This window comes from Scyliorhinus canicula, chromosome 16 (assembly GCF_902713615.1).
Source record: "Scyliorhinus canicula chromosome 16, sScyCan1.1, whole genome shotgun sequence".
Classification (NCBI taxonomy): domain Eukaryota; kingdom Metazoa; phylum Chordata; class Chondrichthyes; order Carcharhiniformes; family Scyliorhinidae; genus Scyliorhinus; species Scyliorhinus canicula.
Window position 1 is genome coordinate 55398859 of NC_052161.1, and position 22043 is coordinate 55420901.

General features: G+C 43.8%; 1 protein-coding gene across 7 annotated transcripts in view; it reads right to left on the reverse strand.

Moving 5' to 3' along the window:
* The window catches only part of LOC119979244 (myoferlin-like), a 284837-nt gene that overhangs the window by 192501 nt on the left and 70293 nt on the right, over positions 1 to 22043 (reverse strand). For all 7 annotated transcript variants that reach the window (XM_038821180.1, XM_038821182.1, XM_038821178.1 and 4 more), the window contains 2 exons: positions 14868 to 14973; positions 12156 to 12246 (listed from right to left, as the gene is read on the reverse strand). In XM_038821180.1, the coding sequence (XP_038677108.1) occupies positions 12156 to 12246; positions 14868 to 14973 (197 nt within the window). The remainder of the gene's footprint in view (positions 1 to 12155; positions 12247 to 14867; positions 14974 to 22043) is intronic.

Sequence of the window (22043 nt, forward strand, 5' to 3'; positions counted from 1 at the left end):
GCATTAACATATTGTTTCCTTTCTCTTTGTAACATTGTTGTTTGGCACAACATTTAGTTGTTCGTGGAAGGAAGGTGGCAAAACCACAAAAAAGAAGAGGGGGTGACCCCACCCCGTCCTTTAGGGTTGCAAGTGAAATGGGGTTTTGTTATACACTTTTCTCCAGTTGGGAGTCTCCCTGCTAACTAGGGAGTTAATTAATGGGAGAGATTTTGGTGGGTTCACTGCAGCTCATTATAACAGTTTTTGTTTCAAGAAAATGAGCTTTAGAATTTTTGTTTTGCTTGGTTCTGTTAAATGTAGGCTTTAGTTTTTGGATAAGTCTTTGTTTGCCATACTTTTGTTTGTGTTTGGGTGTGGTCTCATTCTTCCCACCCCCCCCCCCCCCCCGCCCCCGATTGGGGGATGTCATACTCATTAAGGATTGAGGACTGGTCATTACTTGGAGTGCGGTGCTAGAAGAAGATTACGAGGATGATCCTCTCCCGTGTCTGGTCTCTGCAGCTGTAGAAGTGAGCTCCAGGGGCAGGGAAGAGGCGGCCTTCTGGACCAAACCTGGTCTACGTGGCTTGCACCGGAGACTAGGCTGGGCTTGTACCTGATAAGAGATAGAGCCCGTTCGTTGAAAGATAACGGCAGGGACCCATTGGACAACACTAGCAAAATTTCAAAAGAACACCGGGTCACCAGGCGCAATCTTCCGAATCGGCCGATGCCGAAAAATGCCATGCCCCTGCTGTTCTTCAGTGCGGCGTACTTCTGCGCCAATGTCCGGGGAAACCATGCTAAGGTGGGTGGGAAGTCTCCGGCCCATTAGAAGTTCCGCAGGAGCTACCGCAGTCACCGCATGTGGAGTGGTCCTATACGAAAACAAAAAACGAGCCAGTCTAGTGTCCATAGACCCAGATATGGCATATGCCGTTCATGTTCACGAATCTCCCAAACTCCTTACTTGTGAAAGGAGTGCCATTGTCCGTGACCAGCACCTCGGAAAAGCAATGCATGCTGAAAGACAAACGCATCTTCTCAATCGTTGTGTAGGACGTTATGCCGATCACTTTATGCACCTCTCGACATTTAGATTGGGCATCGATTAATAAAAAGGAACATGGATCCATGAAAAGGGCCGGTGAAATCTGCCCAAGGCCGCCCTGGCCATTCACAGTGATGTAGGGATGCGGCCAGAGGAAGCTTCTGATGCTCCTGGCAAATGGAGCAGTTTTGGGCCATCTTCTCAATGTCAGCATTGAGGCCTGGCCACCAGACATTCCAAGCCAACATTTGTGCAAGTCCTTTAGTATCAGCTCCAGTCCTTTTTCCGGGACGACCACATGCGGGAGTAGGCCATCTGGCCCCTCGAACCTGCTCGGCCATTCAATGAGATCATGGCTGATCTTTTGTGGACTCAGCTCTGCTTTCTGGCCTGAACACCACAACTCTTAATCCCTTTATTCTTCAAAAAACTATCTATCTTTATCTTAAAAACATTTAATGAAGGAGCCTCAACTGCTTCACTGGGCAAGGAATTCCATAGATTCGCAACCCTTTGGGTGAAGAAGTTCCTCCTAAACTCAGTCCTAAATCTGCTTCCCCTTATTTTGAGGCTATGCCCCCTAGTTCTGCTTTCACCCGCCAGTGGAAACAACCTGCCCACATCTATCCTATCTATTCCCTTCATAATTTTATATGTTTCTATAAGATTCCCCCTCATCCTTCTGAATTCCAATGAGTACAGTCCCAGTCTACTCAACCTCTCCTCGTAATCCAACCCCTTCAGATCTGGGATTAACCTCGTGAATCTCCTCTGCACATCCTCCAGCGCCAGTACGTCCTTTCTCAAGTAAGGAGATCAAAACTGAACACAATACTCCAGGTGTGGCCTCACTAACACCTTATACAATTGCAGCATAACCTCCCTAGTCTTAAACTCCATCCCTCTGGCAATGAAGGACAAAATTCCATTTGCTTTCTTAATCACCTGTTGCACCTGTAAACCAACTTTTTGCGACTCATGCACGAGCACACCCAGTCTCTCTGCACAGCAGCATGTTTTAATATTTTATCATTTAAATAATAATCCCTTTTGCTGTTATTCCTACCAAAATGGATAACCTCATCTGTCAACATTGTATTCCATCTGCCAGACCCTAGCCCATTCATTTTACCTATCCAAATCCCTCTGCAGACTTCCAGTATCCTCTGCACTTTTCGCCTTACCATTCATCTTAGTGTCATCTGCAAACTTGGACACATTGCCCTTGGTCCCCAACTCCAAATCATCTGTGTAAATTGTGAACAATTGTGGGCCCAACACTGATCCCCGAGGGACACCACTAGCTACTGATTGCCAACCAGAGAAACACCCATTAACCCCACTCTTTGCTTTCTATTAATTAACCAATCCTCTATCCATGCTACTACTTTACCCTTAATGCCATGCATCTTTATCTAATGCAGCAACCTTTTGTGTGGCACCTTGTCAAAGCCTTTCAGGAAATCCAGATATACCACATCCATTGGCTCCCCGTTATCTACCGCTCTGGTAATGTCCTCAAAAAATTCCACTAAATTAGTTAGGCACGACCTGCCCTTTATGAACCCATGCTGCATCTGCCCAATGGGACAATTTCCATCCAGATGCTTCGCTATTTCTGCTTTGACGATAGATTCCAGCATCTTCCCTACTACTGAAGTTAAGCTCACTGGCCTATAATTACCCACTATCTGTCTACCTCCTTTTTTAAAAATAGTGGTGTCACGTTTGCTAATTTCTAATCCGCCGGGACCACCCCAGAGTCTAATGAATTTCGGTAAATTATCGCTAGTGCATTTGCAATTTCCCTAGCCATCTCTTTTAGCACTCTGGGATGCATTCCATCAGGGCCAGGAGACTTGTCTACCTTTAGCCCCATTAGCGTGCCCATCACTACCTCCTTAGTGATAACAAACCTCTCAAGTTCCTCACCTGTCATAGCCTCATTTCTATCAGTCGCTGGCATGTTATTTGTGTCTTCCACTGTGAAGACCGACCCAAAAAACCTGTTCAGTTCCTCAGCCATTTCCTCATCTCCCATCTCATCCTCTAAAGGACCAATATTTACCTTAGCTACACTTTTTGTTTTATATATTTGTCGAAACTTTTACTATCATTCTGAGCAAGTTTACTCTCAATCTATCTTACTCTTCTTTATAGCTTTTTTAGTAGCTTTCTGTTGCCCCCTAAAGATTTCCTAGTCCTCTAGTCTCCCACTAATCTTTGCCACTTTGTATGCTTTTTCCTTCAATTTGATACTTTCCCTTATTTCCTTAGATATCCACGGTCGATTTTCCCTCTTTCTACCGTCCTTCCTTTTTGTTGGTATAAACCTTTGCTAAGCACTGAAAAATCACTTGGAAGGTTCTCCACTGTTTCACCATAAAGTCTTTGCTCCTAGTCTACCTTAGCTAGCTCTTCTCTCATCCCATTGTAATCCCCTTTGTTTAAGCACAAAACACTAGTGTTTGATTTTACCTTCTCCCCTCCATCTGTATTTTAAATTCCACCATATTGTGATCGCTCCTTATGATCGCACCTTCCGAGAGGATCCCTAACTATGAGATCATTAATCAATCCTGTCTCATTACACAGGACCAGATCTAGGACCACTTGTTCCCTTGCAGGTTCCATTACATACTGTTCTAGGAAACTATCGCGGATACATTCTATAAACTCCTCCTCAAGGCTGCCTTGACCGACCTGGTTAAACCAATCGACATGTAGACTAAAATCCCCATGATAACTACTGTACCATTTCTACATGCATCAGTTATTTCTTTGTTTATTGCCTGCCCCGTCATAATGTTACTATTTGGTGGCCTATAGACTACTCCTATCAATGACTTTTTCGCCTTACTAGTCCTGATTTCCACCCAAATGGATTCAACCGTATCCTCCATAGCACCAATGTCATCCCTTACCATTGCCCGGATGTCATCCTTAAAATAACAGAGCTACACCACCTCCCTTACCATCCACTCTGTCCTTCCGAATAGTTTGATACCTGTGGCTATTTAACGCCTAGTCTGACCATCCTTTAACATATTTCTGTAATGGCCACTAAATCATAAGCATTCACGACGATTTGCGCCATCAACTCATTTACCTTATTCCGAATACTACAAGCATTCGGGTAAAGTACACTTATGTTGGCTTTTATACCTCGGTTTTGAATTTTAACACCTCGATCAGTAACGTCTCCCAAGTTATATTTCCTCTTAACTTTTCTCCTAATTTTCCTTGTCTTTGAACCCATATCATCATGTAACAACCCGACGCGTCGCTTACCATTTATGTTTTTACTTACCATTTTATTCCTTTTAGTATTACTGGGCCTATTCACTGAACATCCCTCAGTCACTGTACCTTGTATTGTCGCTCTTTTTGATTTTTGACTATGGCTCCTCTGCCTTATACTTTTCCCCTTACTGCCTTTTGTTTTGGTCCCTGTTTTACTACCTTCCGACTTTCTCCATTGGTTCCCATCCCCCTGCCACATTAGTTTAAACCCTTCCCAACAGCTCTAGCAAACACCCCCCCCCCCCCCCCCCCCCCCCCAGGACATCGGTTCCACCCCTGCCCAGGTGCAGACCATCCGGTTTGTACTGGTCCCACCTCCCCCAGAACCGGTTCCAATGCCCCAGAGAACCGGCTCCAATGTCCCAAGAACTGGTTCCAATATCTTCCATGGTAAATTCCGACAGCTTGGATGATAATGCCCGCTAACTTGCCTGAGAGCTGTCTATGCTGCCCACCACACAGGACTATGTGCTGAACCTTTGACAGGACTGGATCCGTTTGGTTCCACTCACAGATCTGCAGTTTACTTTTGCAACCACCTCATCAGTCGTGGGGATTGACATGGGGCCGGTTGTTCAACAAAGGCAATCGGCTCAGTGCATCGGCATTCGTTATCTTGGTCCCTATTTTATGCTCAAGAGAATACTCGTAGGCAGCGAGCCATAAAGGCCAGCACTGGATCAGTGCCGAAGCAATGGGCAAAATTGGCTCATCCTCTCGGAAAAGTCCAAGCAGAGGATTATGGTCAGTCACGAGTGAAGTGGCGGCCATAAACATATTGGTGGAAACAATTCACCGCAAAGATCACCGCCAGGCCCTCCTTCTCGATATGCACGTACTTCTTTTCCGCTGCTTTCAATGTGCGGGAAGTGAAAGTTATCGGCCGCTCGGCTCCATTCTCCATCTTGTGGGACACGACGGCCCCAGTACTGTCTGGGGATGCATCACACGTTATGAGCAAAGGCTTTCCAGGATCATAGTGGCTTAGTAACCCAGACGACAATGATTGCTGTTTCAGCCGCCGGAAAGTGGTTTCTTGCGGCTGACCCAAAACCCAGGTGTGATTCTTCTTCAACAGAAGGTGCAACGGGGCCAGCGTAGTTGCCAGATTAGGGAAGAACTTCCCATAATAGTTTACGAGGCCGAGAAAATAACGAAGATGCGAAGTGTCAGTCAGGGCGAGGGCCTGTTGAATTACCAGGGTGCAAACCTTCACAGTCATCGCCCGACTATAGTGCAACGACTATAAACTTGCAGTGAATACGGCTTCCCGGCTCGACCAGTATCCAATGCCCTGTATAGAAGATCTCTATGCGAAGCTTGCAGGCAGACCCTCATTCATGAAATTAGATCCGAGTCACGCCTGCCTACAGTTGGAGCTGGACCCTGCCTCCCGGCTATATGCAACTATAATACACACAGGGGCCTGTATGAATATACACAGTTGCCCTTTGGAGTATCCTCTGCCTGCGCTATCTTTGAACGCTATCTTCTTCGACGTAAACGGACTCCAGCCTCTGGGAAACATCAAAGCACAGCCTCCAAACGTCCAATTTCCTGCTCCGACGTCCCTGTAATGAAAACATTGTCTGCGCAAACAGCGACACGTGGTAAACCACTCAAGATGCCCTCCATGACACGTTGAAAGATAGCCTTTATCGCAATCTATGTAGATTGGAGCGCCCCTGCAGATAAATTGGTCAACTCCAAATTTCTGGACAGTCTGCCCATCCAAATAGTTGAGATTGATGAGGGCAAAGAGTTAGACTCCCAGTTATGCCCAGACGAAATTTTAACATGTATTGAGATAATGCAGTCTGGCAAGGCCCCTGGTCTGGATGGCTTTCCGATTTACAGGAAGTTCTCGGAGAACTTTGCTCTATGTTTGGCGGGTAGGATTCATGAGCGCGCTCCTGGAGGTTTTATTTTTCTTGCAATGTCTTCCCATTTTTCTGCCCAAATACTTTTTTTTTAAATCAAGGTTAACAGTTAACAAATCTTTTTTTATTTGGGTGTGGAAGAATTCCAGAATCCATGGAGTTCTGTTCCAAAGGTTGGGGAGAGTGTGCTTGGAGGAGTCTAATTCAATTTAATATGTTACACAAGACGCACACGACTAGAGCAAGGATGAGTGGGTTTTTCCCAAATGTTGAGGATGGGTGTGATCGCTGTTCTCTTGGCCTGGCAAGCCACGTGCATACATTTTGGTCCTGCTCCAAACTCGCAGGCTTCTAGGCTTCCTTCTTCAGCACCATGTCGGAGGTACTCCAAGTGGATTTAGACCCATGTCCGCTGGTGGCCATATTTGTGGTGTCAGATTTGCCAGTGATTCAATCTGGAATAGAGGCGGGTGTTATTACCTTTGCCTTATTGATAGCCTGGAGGCGAATATTGTTTGGTTGGAGGTCTCCTACTCTGCCCACTACCTCTGCTTCGGTGAGTGACAATGTAAAGGAGACTTGGTTGAGTGACTTAATATAAAGGAGAAAGTCAAATTCACCATCAGTGGGTCAGTGGAGAGGTTCTACCCAAGATGTGGTAAGGGTCGACCCAAGATAGCTCCGTCAATTGTTATGGGGTTTAGGTTGATCTTTATTTTGTTTGTTTTTGTTTTTTTTAAAAAGCCTTTCATATAAGTTTGTGATTTTTTGCATTTTGTTTTTGTTTGTGTAAACATTGTTTTTTAATGTGGCTGTTCTAACGAGCCCCTCTAAGGGGCAGGGTAGGGTTTCAGAGGGTCATGTGCCACATTCAGCCAATCGGGTTGAAGAGCGTAGACCCTGGGGCTGAGCGCTGGCTCTCCTAGGCATTTAGAAACTGGAGTCAAAGTCATCAGTAGCATCAACATCATTCTTTCCACATAATTGTGTTAATAAATAGTTCCATTGTTACTTTACTTGGTATTACAGTGGCACACCAAATTGACTTGCCAGCATGATACATCACTGTAGCCCCTCTGGATGCAGATTTAAAAAAAAAACTTCAAAAACATCAGAAGAATGGCTCCAGTAATAGCAATGTGATCAGTTCCTTCATTGACAGACTTTATTTCAGGTGGACCAAATCAACAAAAATAAATGTAACAAGATTTTTAAAAACATTATTCAAAGTTGAACCCCTGTAGCTGGCCGCCTCATTTGAACTTACAAAACTCACATCCACCCACTCCCAGAATGCCCCTTGTGCCAGCAGTGACATAATCCTGCAGTCCACCCTCACTGACTATTCTTTCTGGTCTGCACCCCCAGGATGGACCAGTTCCACATCATGCATCACCTCCAACAAAACACGATAGCTGTGTGTCAATGACTATTACAAGAAACAAGCCAGCATTAAAAAAGAAACTTTCAACCAATTAAGCATTTATGATTTGAGTTTAGTGCCAGGTATACCAAGTGGAGTCAAAACTATTTCTGCAGAATCTAGATTAAAATTTACAAACAGGAATCATTTGGATAAATTATTGTTTTAGCTTCAACACAATATAAAGTCACTTCATTCAGGTGGAACTAATTAACTAGGGTCTGGGAGATGGGCAGGGGTGGAAATCCACTGATCAACACTGGAAGAAGGACACATTATGTATTACAAGCAGTCATCCTGGTTTCTCAGAAATGAACGTCAGAAATTCAAGTTAAATATAGAAATTACCAGCGGCAATTTTATCATATTGCATGTGACCAACAATGTAGCCAATTCACTGAAATGCCACTGCATCTCAAACAATACAAAGTCATCCCTGAACTATCTGGGCTCCTCAAATGAATCAAAGAGCAACTGAATAAGTAGGGCATTAAAACAGTCAGTTGAGAGAAAAGTCTATTTATTATATTCCGTATACAACGCATGATGTAAAAATATTGATCTTCAGTGGAATAGTTTTAAGTAAATCAATGAACTTACATCATGCAAGATATTATTCAAAAAGAGGGATTTTAAAAATTGATAAGGGTGAACCACACAATTTTCATGTCGGGGAAGTTTGGGAGTTTTCAAAACAGAGATTTACAGGAATGTGTGCAATTCTGCCTTTCACATTAACACCACCTCCATTCCAAAAAGCATGCAATTGCTTATTTCAGTCCACACAACTGTGTTTCTAATAGGAGAATCACTGGTTAATTCAGTTAAGCTAGTTTCCTCTTCGTGGTGTCCTATATGATTCATGAATTGAACATTTTGTGTCAGTCCAGAACTACCAATGCTGAGATGAGTGGAGCATTTGATGTGTTTCTCATCAGCTAGTAATGATCAAATAACACTGCATTACACAAAGGACTATAATCCCAAGTAATCAAACAAAACTATTAGGTGGGACGACGAAAATCAGATAATCCCAAGTTTATTTAGTATCTAATGAGGCCACAGGGCCTTCTTCAGCCCATCAAACTGTAATTATTTTGCCCACAATTTAGCATGGCCAGTCCACCTAACCTGTACATCTATGGGATGTGGCAGTAAAACTCACGCAAACACGGAGAATGAGCAAACTACACATGGACAGTGACCCGGAGCCGTGATTAAACCCAGGTCCCTTATTTGGCCCCTTGTTCCCCACTGTATCCAATCACTGTTTGTCAATGTACCATTTGTCAATGTTCTCTGTTGATTATTTTTTTTGTCTACTACGTACGTACGGTGTACATTCCCACAGCCGCAAAAAAATACTTTTTACTGTACGTCGGTACATGTGACAATAAATCAGATCAATTAAAGTCCTCAAGTGCCATACAGAGATTTTCCTTACACTTTCCTGCGGCAGAGGATAAATTGTCACTTGTCCTGCACTCCGCTTTCCTCCCATTCCTACTTGGAGGTGCATAGGGAACACATATTTCGGGTCCATTTATTCTAGGAAGGGAAAAGGTGTAACACTGCCTGTTCCTTCCTATCAGGCACGAAGGCTGAAATTGTCAACAAATTTGCACAGGAAAGGTTGGGTCTGAGTCATTATTATGTGGCACAGGCTATTGAAATGTTGCCCTTGGGTGTGGGGAAGAAACAATCGACTTCTTAAAACAACACAACATGACACTGAAGTCCAAGCCACTGTTTGACTGTTCAACACCATCCCAACCAGCAAGGCAAATAACACAGTAACTTAGTCGTCTGAGGTGTCAATAAATATAATTTGCTTTTGCACCAACACATTTGTTTAAGAAAGGATACCACATGATAGAAAACGAAAGACCAGAATCCAAGTTGGATTCAAGCCGATTGCAAAAGTTTTCTTGGATATTTATCAATAATCATTTAATTGCAACAAAATGTTTCTACTATGCCGTTTAGATTTTAATGTTTCACTAGCCTTTAAACGATCTGGAATGCACAAGGTCCAGTCAGAAGCAAACCTACACATACTGATGTTACAGATTTGATAACAGAATAGCTCTCCTGATAATTCTGATGGTCAGTTGAAGAATTAAGAGGGTGGTGTTCACATCAGTCAAACAAAGGTTTCCAGAAGGAGTATAGTGTAGTACAGAAAGCAAAAGACAAATAACACTTTCTGAAAGTCAATATCTTGGAATTGGACAGCTATCTTAGTTATACACTGCCACAAATTCTATGGATGAAGAAATCGGTTTTGTCCATCTTCGTTTATCTGCTCAGTAACATCCCAAAGTCTCTAATGGAGGGACGATCAATTGCTTCCAAAATGATTCCAAGGTTTCTGCCTCCACTACTCTCATTAGAACATCATTCCACGTGCTGTTCATTTGGAGGAAGAATTATTGCATCAGTCCCAAATGCATATTTTGCCTTGTGCGGTCCCATTTATTTCAAACGGATTAACATTCAGTTGCCCTGTCTTTAACCATCTTAAACTGTTGCAGGACTGTTTGATTCTTCCTTTCCAGCGTGAAGCCATTTGTCTTAATAACTCAAACTACTGACACTGGAGATTAGCCTAATTGCTCTTTTTCATATGGTCTTATTCTGTCCCAACGATCAGACCCAAACCCTGTACCAAGGTAGGAGCTAACCAAAGTACTCTACAATTTGATCACAGCCTCTTATTTCCATTCAACTATTTTAGCTATAAACTCAATATCCAATTGACTTTGTTAATTGCTGCTCTGTTTTTTTTTTGGACGTGTTTAATGTCAAGTCTTTGAGCCTTTTCACAACTTTATTTTTAGTCAGCTCAATGTAATTTATAGTATACATATTTTTGGATATTTGCTCTTTACTATTATGCAAGTGGCTTGCATTGTCTGCCATGAGAAATGTTTTCCCAAAATATTTATTTTGACCAACTCACCAATTTGAGCTGTTTTTTCCAATTTCATGCCCCTCCCAATTGTATGCAAATGAACATGACCACATATTCAAATTGAATCGGAATCACTTAAAATGAAAAAAAAAACAGTTGTGGCATCGACACCCGAGCCCTAGGACACCCCCTCCATTATTTACCCCTTTTTCCCCTCCCCATGCCCACCCGGTGATGAATATATGTGATTCTCCATTCATCAACTATTATTTATTCACTGGAGTTATCCTGAATCGTCAGACCGTTGAGGCTGGACACACCATCGGCGGGATTCGCCGTTTCGCCGGCAGCACAGTCACACCCATGGATTTCCCAATGGCGTGTGGGTGCCCACAACGGGAAACCCCATTGACCTGCTGCCGGGACGGAGAATCCTGCTGCCAGCAGGGGCGCTCCGCACCAGAAAATGGATACGGTGGAATGGAGTTTGACAAGGTGTGGGTGGTTGACAGAGACTTCCAAACACCTCAGTGATGTTACTTCTTCCAGGTCATCAAGGAAGCTGGCCAGGCACAAGGGTCCTCTTTGGAGGATAACTTGACCGCAAATGATAAACTACTTTCAAAAACATGGAACAGAAAGACTAGCGAGTCTAGAATTCCAGGATTTGTTTTATCCCTCCTTTTTTTAAAATGTGGGTACAACATTGGATCACTTCCCCTGCTGCCATCTCCACAATATCTGGCAACTCCCTCTTAACATGTACAGTGTCTCACCTTGCCCTTCCCTATCTCTGTACTCTCTTGTAATCCCTACAATTCTCCTGTAATCCCTACAATTCTCCAAGATATCTGTGTCCCTCAACTCTGGCCTCTTGAGCAGCATTGTTTTCAACCATCCTGTGGCATTATGCAAAATATCTAGGATATAAAGGGCTAATCTAATATCATAATTGACCACTAGATGGATCTGGGGACAGATCTATCAAAAGGTTCCACCCAAGTTTATTTCGACACAAGTTACACAACAGCATTTAAGCACAATTAGCCGTGCCTTAACCCAACATACAGTAACAATAGTCTGGAATTTGGCACAGCGCTCACCTGTTATTCTATTGTCACATACAAGTAATCTATTGGAAGGCAATTTAGACAAAAGGTGAACTATTTTTGAATGGAAAACCTACCCACTTTTCAAAAAGCAAAACGTTACTTCAAAAATGTAGATAAGAAAAGATAGAAGAACTTAACTAAATGAAATTAAATGAAAATCGCTTAATGTCACGAGTAGACTTCAATGAAGTTACTGTGAAAAGCCCCTAGTCGCCACATTCCGGCGCCTGTTCAGGGAGGCTATAGCTAAAAATGTAAATTTCCCTGTTATCTAAGTCAACTTTGAATTCACTATCTCAAAAGTAAATGGTCTGCTTTTGTTAAATCAAAACTGCCATTCCAAGCGAAGCATATTGATGCACAAATATACACTGGCCTTTCCTACTGCCTTTGAAGCTCAGAATACCATCAGATAGGTACATATGCAGCAGGTAATGCATCAGATAATGAATCACAAAAATTGCACAATTAGTAACCTGTAAAAACTTACCCCCTCCAGCATCCTGCTCACCCAGATCAGATGGATTCGGTGGTCCAGTCCCAGCAGGTGGTTCGTAAGTAGCCACTAGGTTTATGCTCGCCTAAAAAAAACATTTTCACCCAAGATAAGATTTGCATCATCAGAAAGAGTTCTTAAAATGCCAAGATGCTGAAACCCATTTCCCTTTACTGGAAAGGATTACACACAGTCGTTGCACTATAAAAATACTTTGTGTTTAATAGTAAGATGTTGCCAGGGAGGAAGCAGGAAACAAGATAGCATTTGAATACAACAGTACAGAAGCAGACGGACTCATCCTTTCCACCATTCATCATGGCTGATCTGTACCGTAGTTCAATGTACCCACACTTTTTTGGGTGGGTTCGGCTAGTTTTTTGGGGGCTGGTAGGCAAGAACATAAAAAAAGGGCCATGGAACCAGTTCTGAAATTTGATCAGGTTAGATCAGCCTCAAATGGCATGGTGACACAGTGGTTAGCACTGCTGTCTCGCAGCGCTGAGGGCCCGGGTTCGATCCCGGCTCTGGGTCACTGTCCGTGTGGAGTTTGCACATTCCTCAAAAGATGTGCAGGGTTGGGGAAATAACTGGGGGGAAAAAATGAATTTTGGTACTCTAATTTGGAGAGTTACCCTCATGTGAAGTGCTTCTGATTTCACCCCCCCCCCCCCCCCCCAAATAGCCTAGCTCCAATTATAAAGGCTCTGACCCCTTATTCTGGATGAATCAGTTTATCCATATGTGCTAATCGGATTCTCAAATCATTTTAAACACTTCGACTTGTCAGAAATCAAAAAAACTTTCTGTTGAACAGAATACAAGCAGAGTCTGTGTAATCGGACCTCTCACTTTAAGCTTTGATCATTCTGGCAAATTTGTACCACCCACATCCCTTCAAAGGCTAATAGAGCCTTCCCGAGTTACAATGGGCACACCTGAACAGGCTACTGGAGATATGGTCAAATTAGAGTTTTGTACAATTGTAGCCCAACTTCCATCCTTTTGCATACCCGCCCCCTTGAAATGGAGGCCAACATTCCATTAGCCTTTCCAATACTCGTCCACTAATGCTTCGTAATTTATGTCCAAGTGGATTTTATGCCTCTTTACAGTTCCTTGCTATTCACCATTTAGAAAGTATTCTAATTTATCCTTGGTCCAAAATAGATGATCTCACATTAACCCACACTGAACCAGAAAAATGTCAAAAAATCAGCTTAAAAGACAAGACGTCGTCAAGCTGCAGGCTCTAGATTAAAGGAGTGCTCACTAATTCCAGGGTGCAAAGTATGTATTTCTGATGACAGGCACAAGTCAAGACTTGCCAGGCTGTGAAAATCATGTTGTCAAAGGCATGTTAGGCATTTCCTTGCTGGAATTAGAAAATGTTTACTTTGCAGCCACATTTTGAAAACGTTACAATATTGGATGTATTGCCTGAAAAACCTCAGCGTCATCCTTTATTACAAATTCCAATAACCACGTTTATAATGGACACAGACAGGTCTTGCTGCAATTACCTCCTCCCATCAGTGGCAGCACTAAAGCGGCTCAGTTGGGCACTTCACATCTGGTTTTACTGTTTTCAAGATTCTCTGCTCCAACCAACTGGTCTTCTCTTTCCAATTTGCCTCAAGGCTTCCAAATGCAAAATTCCCTCTTTCCATATCTAGGTTTGGACCAAATTGTGTTTGCAAGCTTTTCGTTCAGGTTTATGCTGCCTTAAATTACATATACTTGGGTGTTCAGGCAAACAATTAACGTGCAGTGCATTAACATTTAATTGTTTTATGTGCAATATTTGACCCTGATGCAATGCTGTGAAAGGGTGGTGTTACAACACGGCAAGCACAAGTGCTGTGCCCAAGGTGGTTGAACACAATGAATTAAATGGTTGCAGTAACGTGTGGGTTGTTTTAATTCCCACTTCAGGTGAAATGATTCAAAGGATCACAGTTCTGCTGCACCGTACAGTTTCTCGGTTGTTACCATGAACCAGTGACCAGAGTCTTTTTAAAAACACTTTTCACTAACCCAGGCATTCCTATCCTTGGTAAACATGTGTTTAGATTTTGAAACTGAGCAGGGTATGAAGTTACACACAATCTAAACAACCCTTGGGTATGTTTAGCACGGTTTTTTTTGCATTAATGTTCATTCATCCAGATCTTGGGAGTGTCTGTACCAAGATCATTGAAAATAAATTACATAATTTACTTATTCGTTTCGATGATTCCCGGTTTACGAGTAGGACTAACACCAGTAAGATGTTAACTGCAATGCCTCATACATGCTGCAGGACTGAAAAATTATTTAATTTTGCCAAGTTTATAAGTTTTGGATTAAAAGAGCAGAATTATAGTCGATAGTCGATGATGCTGTCTCAGACAATATTAGAGTCACAGGCATGACTATCTAGCCTCATACAGATCAGGGGTAAATAACTATTGAAAGGCTTTTGGCTTTGCGGATGAGAATTTGGAATTTTAGGTCTGCTGAACCTACATTTTATTGTCATGGTACACAATCACAATTTGGCAGCACGTCTTCAGCATTTCCAAATGTGCAAGTTAGATCACTCAAGCATTGCACAGAAAAATTGTACACTACGCAATGTAGAATGGAGGATAAATCAAATTTAGTGATTGCCCAACCCCAGATCCAACACCTACAGGATTGCTTCACAGGTTTAGATTCACTTACCCCAGTTGGCTGTTTCTTTTCACTGAGCAATGCAATATTCTTGAGCTGTAATGTTTTTTGGCCACTTACAAGATCTCTCAAGGAGATTGTTGCTGAACCAAGAAACCTAAAAAAAAAACAGACAACATTGAGACAATACTGGAGGTGTTCAATACTAAAACCTCAGCATATTCCACTTAAAAAAAGCATGTCAATAACTACAGTATTTAACCATTCATTCGCACCATTTAAATAGCATTGTAAAAGAATGTTTTGGGAAGTGCGCATCGCTGACTAGGCCAGAATTTATTTCCCATCTGCAATTGCCTTGGGAACGTGGTGGTGGTGGTGGAGTCTCCTTTAATAGCACAGTGGATGCACTTTCACAACATGGACAGCAAGAGTTCAGAGGGGGTTCCAAGATTCTGTCCCAGTGGTAGTGCAGGAACAGAAATATATTTGCAATCAGAATGTGTCATGACTTGGAGGGGATTTGCAGGAGACGGTGTTTCAAGTGCCCGGTCCTTCTTGGTGGTTGCAGTCATCGATTTAGAAGGTGGTAGTGGTTGCCAGATTTAAGGCATTGTCAAAAGGAGGTTTGGATAGTTGCTGTCGTGTATCTTTTAGATGGTACACACTGCTACCACGGTCTGTTGGTGACGGATGGAGCGAGTGAATGAATGGTTAAGGTTGTGGATGGGGTACCATTCAAGCAGGCTGCTGAGACTTGGATGGTGTCGAGCTTCTTAAATGCTGTTGAAGCAGCAGTGTGTGTTTCATCACACTCCTGTCTTGCAGATGGTGGACAGGCTTTGTGGAGTCAGGTGATTTACTCGCTGCACAATTCCCAGCCTCTGACCTGCTCTTCTAGCCACTGCATTTATATGGGTAGTACAGTTTCTAGTCAATGATTAGTCCCAGTATGTTGTTGGTGGGGGATTCTGTGATGGCAATGCCACTAAACATAAGGAGAGATAGTTAGATTATGTCAAAAGAAAGTGTTTGGCGAAGACAAATGTGGTTCATTACAGACAGAGCGGTTAAATGATTACTTGCATCTGTGGAAGGTTTCAGATACTGAAAATCTCCCAATGTAGATCCAAGGGACTAGAGAAAAGGTGGACTTGCAGGGAATTGGTATAAGAAAAGAGATTGTATTGGAGAAATTAGTGGGGCTGAAAGAGAAGTCCCCAGGATGTAATATATCCTAATACATCGTAATACATCTTCCACACCAGTTTGTAACCTCGGCAGGTCTGACACTGAATATGGCCCAAGGGATAAGGCTCCAAATACATTTGCAGAACCTCAGACAAAATGTTTCCAGCTTCGGACAGGACCAGAACTTGTGAACATAATTAGCTGTGCTCCTCCCACACCACTCGCAGTTGTCCTCCACCTCCTCAAACAACCGGCTCATCGTCGCTTTTGTTGAGTGTGCCTTGTACACCACTTTTAGCTGAGTTAACCCTAGTCTCATGCGTTAAGGTGGAGGCGTTAACCTTCCGCAGCACACTCGCTCAATAATCCCTCCTCCAATGCAATCCCTAGATGCTCCTCCCATTTAGCCTTAATCCCTTCCATGTACACCTTATCCTCCTTTATGATCCTACTGCAAAATCGCCCAAATAAAAAACCCTCACCCCTCCCTCCACCCAGCTGGTCCCTCCCCTACCCCCCTTCCCCAAACAAATAGCACCTCCATCAGCAACGAAGAAGACAGCGCAACTGGAAAGTTCGGGAAGACCTTTCTCCCCTGGATGTATCATAAGCCTTCCCGCTGGAGCCCAAACTTCACCCCCAACTCCTCCAAGCTTGCAAATCATCCCTCCAAAACCAAATTCTTCACCTCCTTCCTCCCTCTTTCCTCCAATCCTCGGAACCTCACACCATCCTCCCTGCTCAAACCCATGGTTCCCTCTCATCGGCATCACCCTCAAGCCTGCCCTCAATTTAGAAGTGCTGCCGGAATTGCCCCCAAGTCTTCAGCCTGGCTGCCACCACAGGACTACCAGAGTACTTCCTGGGGGCGAACGGTAACCCTTACAGGAACTTTACTCCAGGCCTGCACCTTTCCCGCATTTGCCACCCAGGATAAGTGTAACAGGTTCGGAAGGGCCAACTCACCCCGACTGATGCCCCACTTTGGAGCATCACTCTCCTTATCCTAGTCATCCTCCCTGCCCACACAAACAACAAATACCAACCTATCCACCCCTTTTAAAAAAAAGACTGGTTAAAAAGACCAGAAATTGAAACAAGCAAAATATTTGTCTTCACTGTCTGCACCTGGCCTGCCAGCGACAAGGGGAGACTCTCCCACTGTAACAAGTCCTCCTTCACCCTCCACACCAGGCTCGTGAAATTCAGTTCACAAAGCAGTGCCCAGTCCCACACCACCTGCACCCCCCCCCCCCCCCCCCCCAAATAAAATACTTAATGGGTTAATACACCCGGAAAGGCAACCCTCCTGCTCCTAGAGAAGACACTTCAAAGCATTCACTTTTCCCTAAACTCAACTCGTATCCCGAAAACACCTCAGTAGATCCAGATCCTTCTCCTTTTTAATTAATAGGGAGATGGATGCCTGCCCCATCGTCTCCGGTAATACACCCCCAACTATCACATCCTCAAACATTTCTACTACCATCAGGAACCCATCCAGCCCCTGACTGCATCGTTCCTTTCACTGCCTGCACTTCTTCCACCCCCATTGCTTCTTCCAACCATGCTCTCTCATCTCCCCCCACCCCCTCCAGCACTCCATAAATTCCCTCATCCTCTGGCCACTCGAACTTCTACAAATCCCGATATAAAAGTCTGCAAATGCCTTATTCACCTGCTCCGGTGGCACTACCAACCCACCCGGCACATCTCTAATCCCCACAAACTCTCGCTGCCGCCTGCTGACGACCTGCAAGCAACCAACAGACCTCTCCCACTTCATAAGATGAACACCCCCCCCAGCCCCAAACTGCTGGACTGCCTTCCCCTTGGATAGAAGATCAAACTTTGCCTGCACTTCCTCCTCACCAACAGCCCCAGCTCCTCCGCACATCTCCCACATACCTCCAAAATATCTCCTCCATCAACTGCTGCCATCCCTCCTGCGCCTCCCCATCTACTTTTAGGTCATTACATTCAAGGTCATCATTGAGTATGTTTAAAGCAGAAATGGATAGATTTCTGAGTAACAATACCAAAAAGTATATGGTGTGTAAAAGGCATTGACATGTCCAATCAGTCTTGATCGTATTGAAATGGTGCATCATGCTCGATGGGCTGAATGGCAGACTCATGTTCCCATCATTCATCTCTCGTCAGAGATGTGCAGCACATATCAGTGCCATGCAAGTGCTGCAATTTGCCACTCTGTCCAGGTGTTGCTGCTTGCAGGCACAGACTGCTCCAGTAATGAGGAATTGCAAATTGTCAGTGGTGATACGACACCCCGGGGCTCAGGCATGGTCAATTGCAGCCCCACAGGGTCTGGAGTCCCAACACAAGTGAATTAACCAATAATTTGTACAAAATTGCCAAAATATTTGGTTCTTGGCTGCTCAATAATTTACAGTTACCAGGTTTGTAATTTGAAACACAATTACTATTTAGAAAATCTAAAATATGCAGGAATTACTTTGGAATAACAACAAGCTAACATAATATGCCCATTTTCAATTCCCCATCCTCTATCCACACATAAGACAGATAAACATAGAAGGGTGGAAAGGGATGAAAACAATAAAAGGTTAAGATAGGAAGATAAAAGTCCTTGTTTTTGATGTTATATCCTTTGCTGTAGGCTTTCTTCCCAGCACACCGAATGTTTAAAACTGTCGTATAGTAGTCAATGGTCTTCTAGCAGAAACATTCATTCGGTAATCTCAGGCTGTAGGCTTTCTTCTGGAGAGACTTTGTAGCCATAATTAAACTTGCACTTAAAACTCAAAGATCCACCTTTGAGACTACTTCTTTCATTAGACTTTTGGTCTTGCATGAAACCCAGCTCCCAGCCCGAGTTCTAATTTCAATCCCATTGCCGTTTCACTAGAATGGCCTCCAACATTACTGGGGAAAGAGGTTCTTACACTGGACTTTTCACAGAGATTTCATCATATTCGAAAGTACAACTTCAGAGAACCCTCTTCCAGCTTCTGAACTGAAAACCTTATTGGGGGAAGAGAGACATTCCAGAGAAATCAGAGTCAATCATCATGGGCTACCAGCATTTTCAGTCAGTTTCTTTGGCCACCAGCCAAGTCCATCAATCTGAGCAATTACTGATTTCAGTCAAATCGTTCTGAAATCTGTGGTTTTGAATTAAAGGCAGCAGCGCCCTTGGAATTGGCTTGTTTGAATTAAAAGACTGCTTCAGGCAGACGGGTTTTTTTTTTTTACTGTCACTGCTTCTGCTGGAGTTACAGTACAGGTTCCCTTCAAGATCCAAAAGGTCCAAATTGTAATAGCAAAGTTAAAAGGCAAGGGAAAACAGGAAACAAACCGGGTTTAAGCAGGTGAATCCTTACAGTGGACGTTCCCACTTTTGACCACAGAAGAGTCATTGATAAAACAGTTGAAAATAGGAACTCTTGCAGAAATGCCCTCAGCTCGAGATGAATGCCGAACATCGATTTCCCTTTGCGCTAGGCAAGACTCCATTGAGTTAGCTTTGCTCCCAATTTCCTATTGGCTTCAATTTTACTCGGTTCCTTGATGCCATGACTTGGGTTGTCCAGGGCAGTCACTCTCACCTCATTTCTAAAATACAGCATTTTGTCCATATTTGGACCAAGATTGTAACAAGGTTTGGTGCAGGCTGACCCTGGCAGAACCCAAACCGATCAGTGTACAGGCTATTGGCAAATATTTCACAGCACTATTAACAACCCCTTTCAGGCAGCACGGTGGCCTAGTGGTTAGCACAACCGCCTCACAGCGCTGAGGGCCCAGGTTCGATCCCGGCTCTGGGTCACTGTCCGTGTGGAGTTTGCACATTCTCCCCGTGTCTGCGTGGGTTTCGCCCCCACAACCCAAAAATGTGCAGAGTAGGTAGATTGGCCACGCTAAATTGCCCCTTAATAAGAAAAAATAATTGGGTAATCTAAATTTTAAAAAAAAAAACAAAAAAAAAAAACAACCCCTTTCATCACTTTACCTAGGAATAACAATGGGCCGGTAAATGGTGCGGTTGGCAAACCTGGGGAAATTTGCCCCTTTGTCCGGAAGACGCTGGTGTTGTGACTCTGCTGAAACGGTTTGGCGAGGAGAGCTGCTAGTTCTGGAGCCTTCAGTACTACAGCCAGAATGTTGCTTTTGTCCTTAGCCTTCGCTGTCCAGCATGCTCAGCTATTTCTTCAGATTATGGGAACAGAATTGAATTAGCTGAATTCTGGCATCTGTGATGCAGGGGACCTCATGACGAGGCAGAAATGAATTATACCGATCTACATGTCTCCATATGCTATTCACAAATCACCCCTGTACTTGGCGATGACAGACTCCTGGTCCAGCATTCCCATTTTTAAATCCCACCCTTCCCACGTTAAACGTTCATGTAGTTCTACCGTAGACAGTGTCAGAATTGTTGAGTGGCAACGGATTATGGTTTTAAATTAAGAAAAACATAGGGCTGGATTCTCTTGCCCCACGAACGCCACGGGCAATGGAGAACACCATTGACCTCGGGCAGGATTCTCCGGTCGCAGGACGGATACAGCCGGAGAATCGCGCCCATAGTTGGATTTCATTTTTACTAAAAGAAATACCCATTTCCAACCTGTACACCAAGTGGCTTTGTCAGTCTACAATAAAGAAGCTACTTCAATGCATTCCCAAGACGGATGACCATCAATCTCTTGGGAACCAGGACACAAACAAAAGCAACAATATTCATCTTAGATTTCAGCATAAAGAAATGAGCAAACTCTTGTGTGTCCAGCAGAACGTATTGTACTTCACTGTGAAATCTGAGCTAGGAGGCAAATCAGGAAGAGCTGCAAGTGGAACCTTAGATTTAATCCATTTTCTTTCCTCCGAAATGGTGCAGGGACGAAACACTCGAGCCAAGTGAATTTCATGGATGTTGCAGACATTGAATTAAGCAAACTTGGCAACAACGAGGGTAAGATTTAAAACTAAAATAAGCAGCATGCACGTGCATCATTTGTGTGAAAATTTGAAGCAATTCTACACACATGGACTACAAAAGAGCTGTCATGTTGGGTGCATGTTGTAGCTCATGACATATCCTTGGCATGCCAGTGACACAGGCAAGGGAATTTTATAACCCATCCCTCGACTGGAATCAGTTAAAGTTGTTGTAACTCTGACAAACAGCACTAAAACCACACCCAGATTGCTGATGAATGACTTGCCCCAGAAACAAACATCAGCTTATTATTCCTGATGCACTGTAAATTGCACAAGACACAAGTTTAAGCGTTGTACATACAAGTTACAAGTAAAAAGTCAAAAACCACATTGTGGAAACTTTGCAGCTTTGCACGGGCACAGAAGTTAGTTGCAACGTGAAGCAACAAATTTGCATAATGTGCACATTACGACCAAAGTTTCACTTGATGACTCTCCCATCAGGATTGGATCGCAAGGAAATCCAAATGAAATAACCGAATGCTTCAGGTTCCTATGCCAAAAGAAGCACAATTAAAGCTGACAATCGCCCTTATAATTGTCCTCGCGCCCTAGTTACCTGGTCAATGCTGAGTACCATTACCATCAACCGGAAAACAACCAACGAGCACCCCCCCCCCCCCCAACCACCTAAATACCACCAGATTAGGGGTGGGGGGGGGGGGGGGGTTTGTTGGGTTACGGGTATAGGGTGGATACGTGGGTTTGAGTAGGGTGATCATTTCTCAGCACAACATCGAGGGCCGAAGGGCCTGTTCTGTGCTGTACTGTTCTATGTTCTATATGTTCTATTGCTGATGAACCATTGAATCCCTATAGTGCATTTGGCCCATTGAATCTGCACCAACCCTCTGAAAGAGCACCCTGCCTAGGCCCACTCCCCACCCGATCCCTGTAACCCCACCCGAACCTGCACATCTTGGGACATTAAGGGGCAATTTAGCATGGCCAATCCACCCAACCTGTACATCTTTGGGCTGTGGAAGGAAACCGGAGCACCCGGAGGAAACCCACACAGACACGGTGAGAAAGTGCAAACCTCACAGT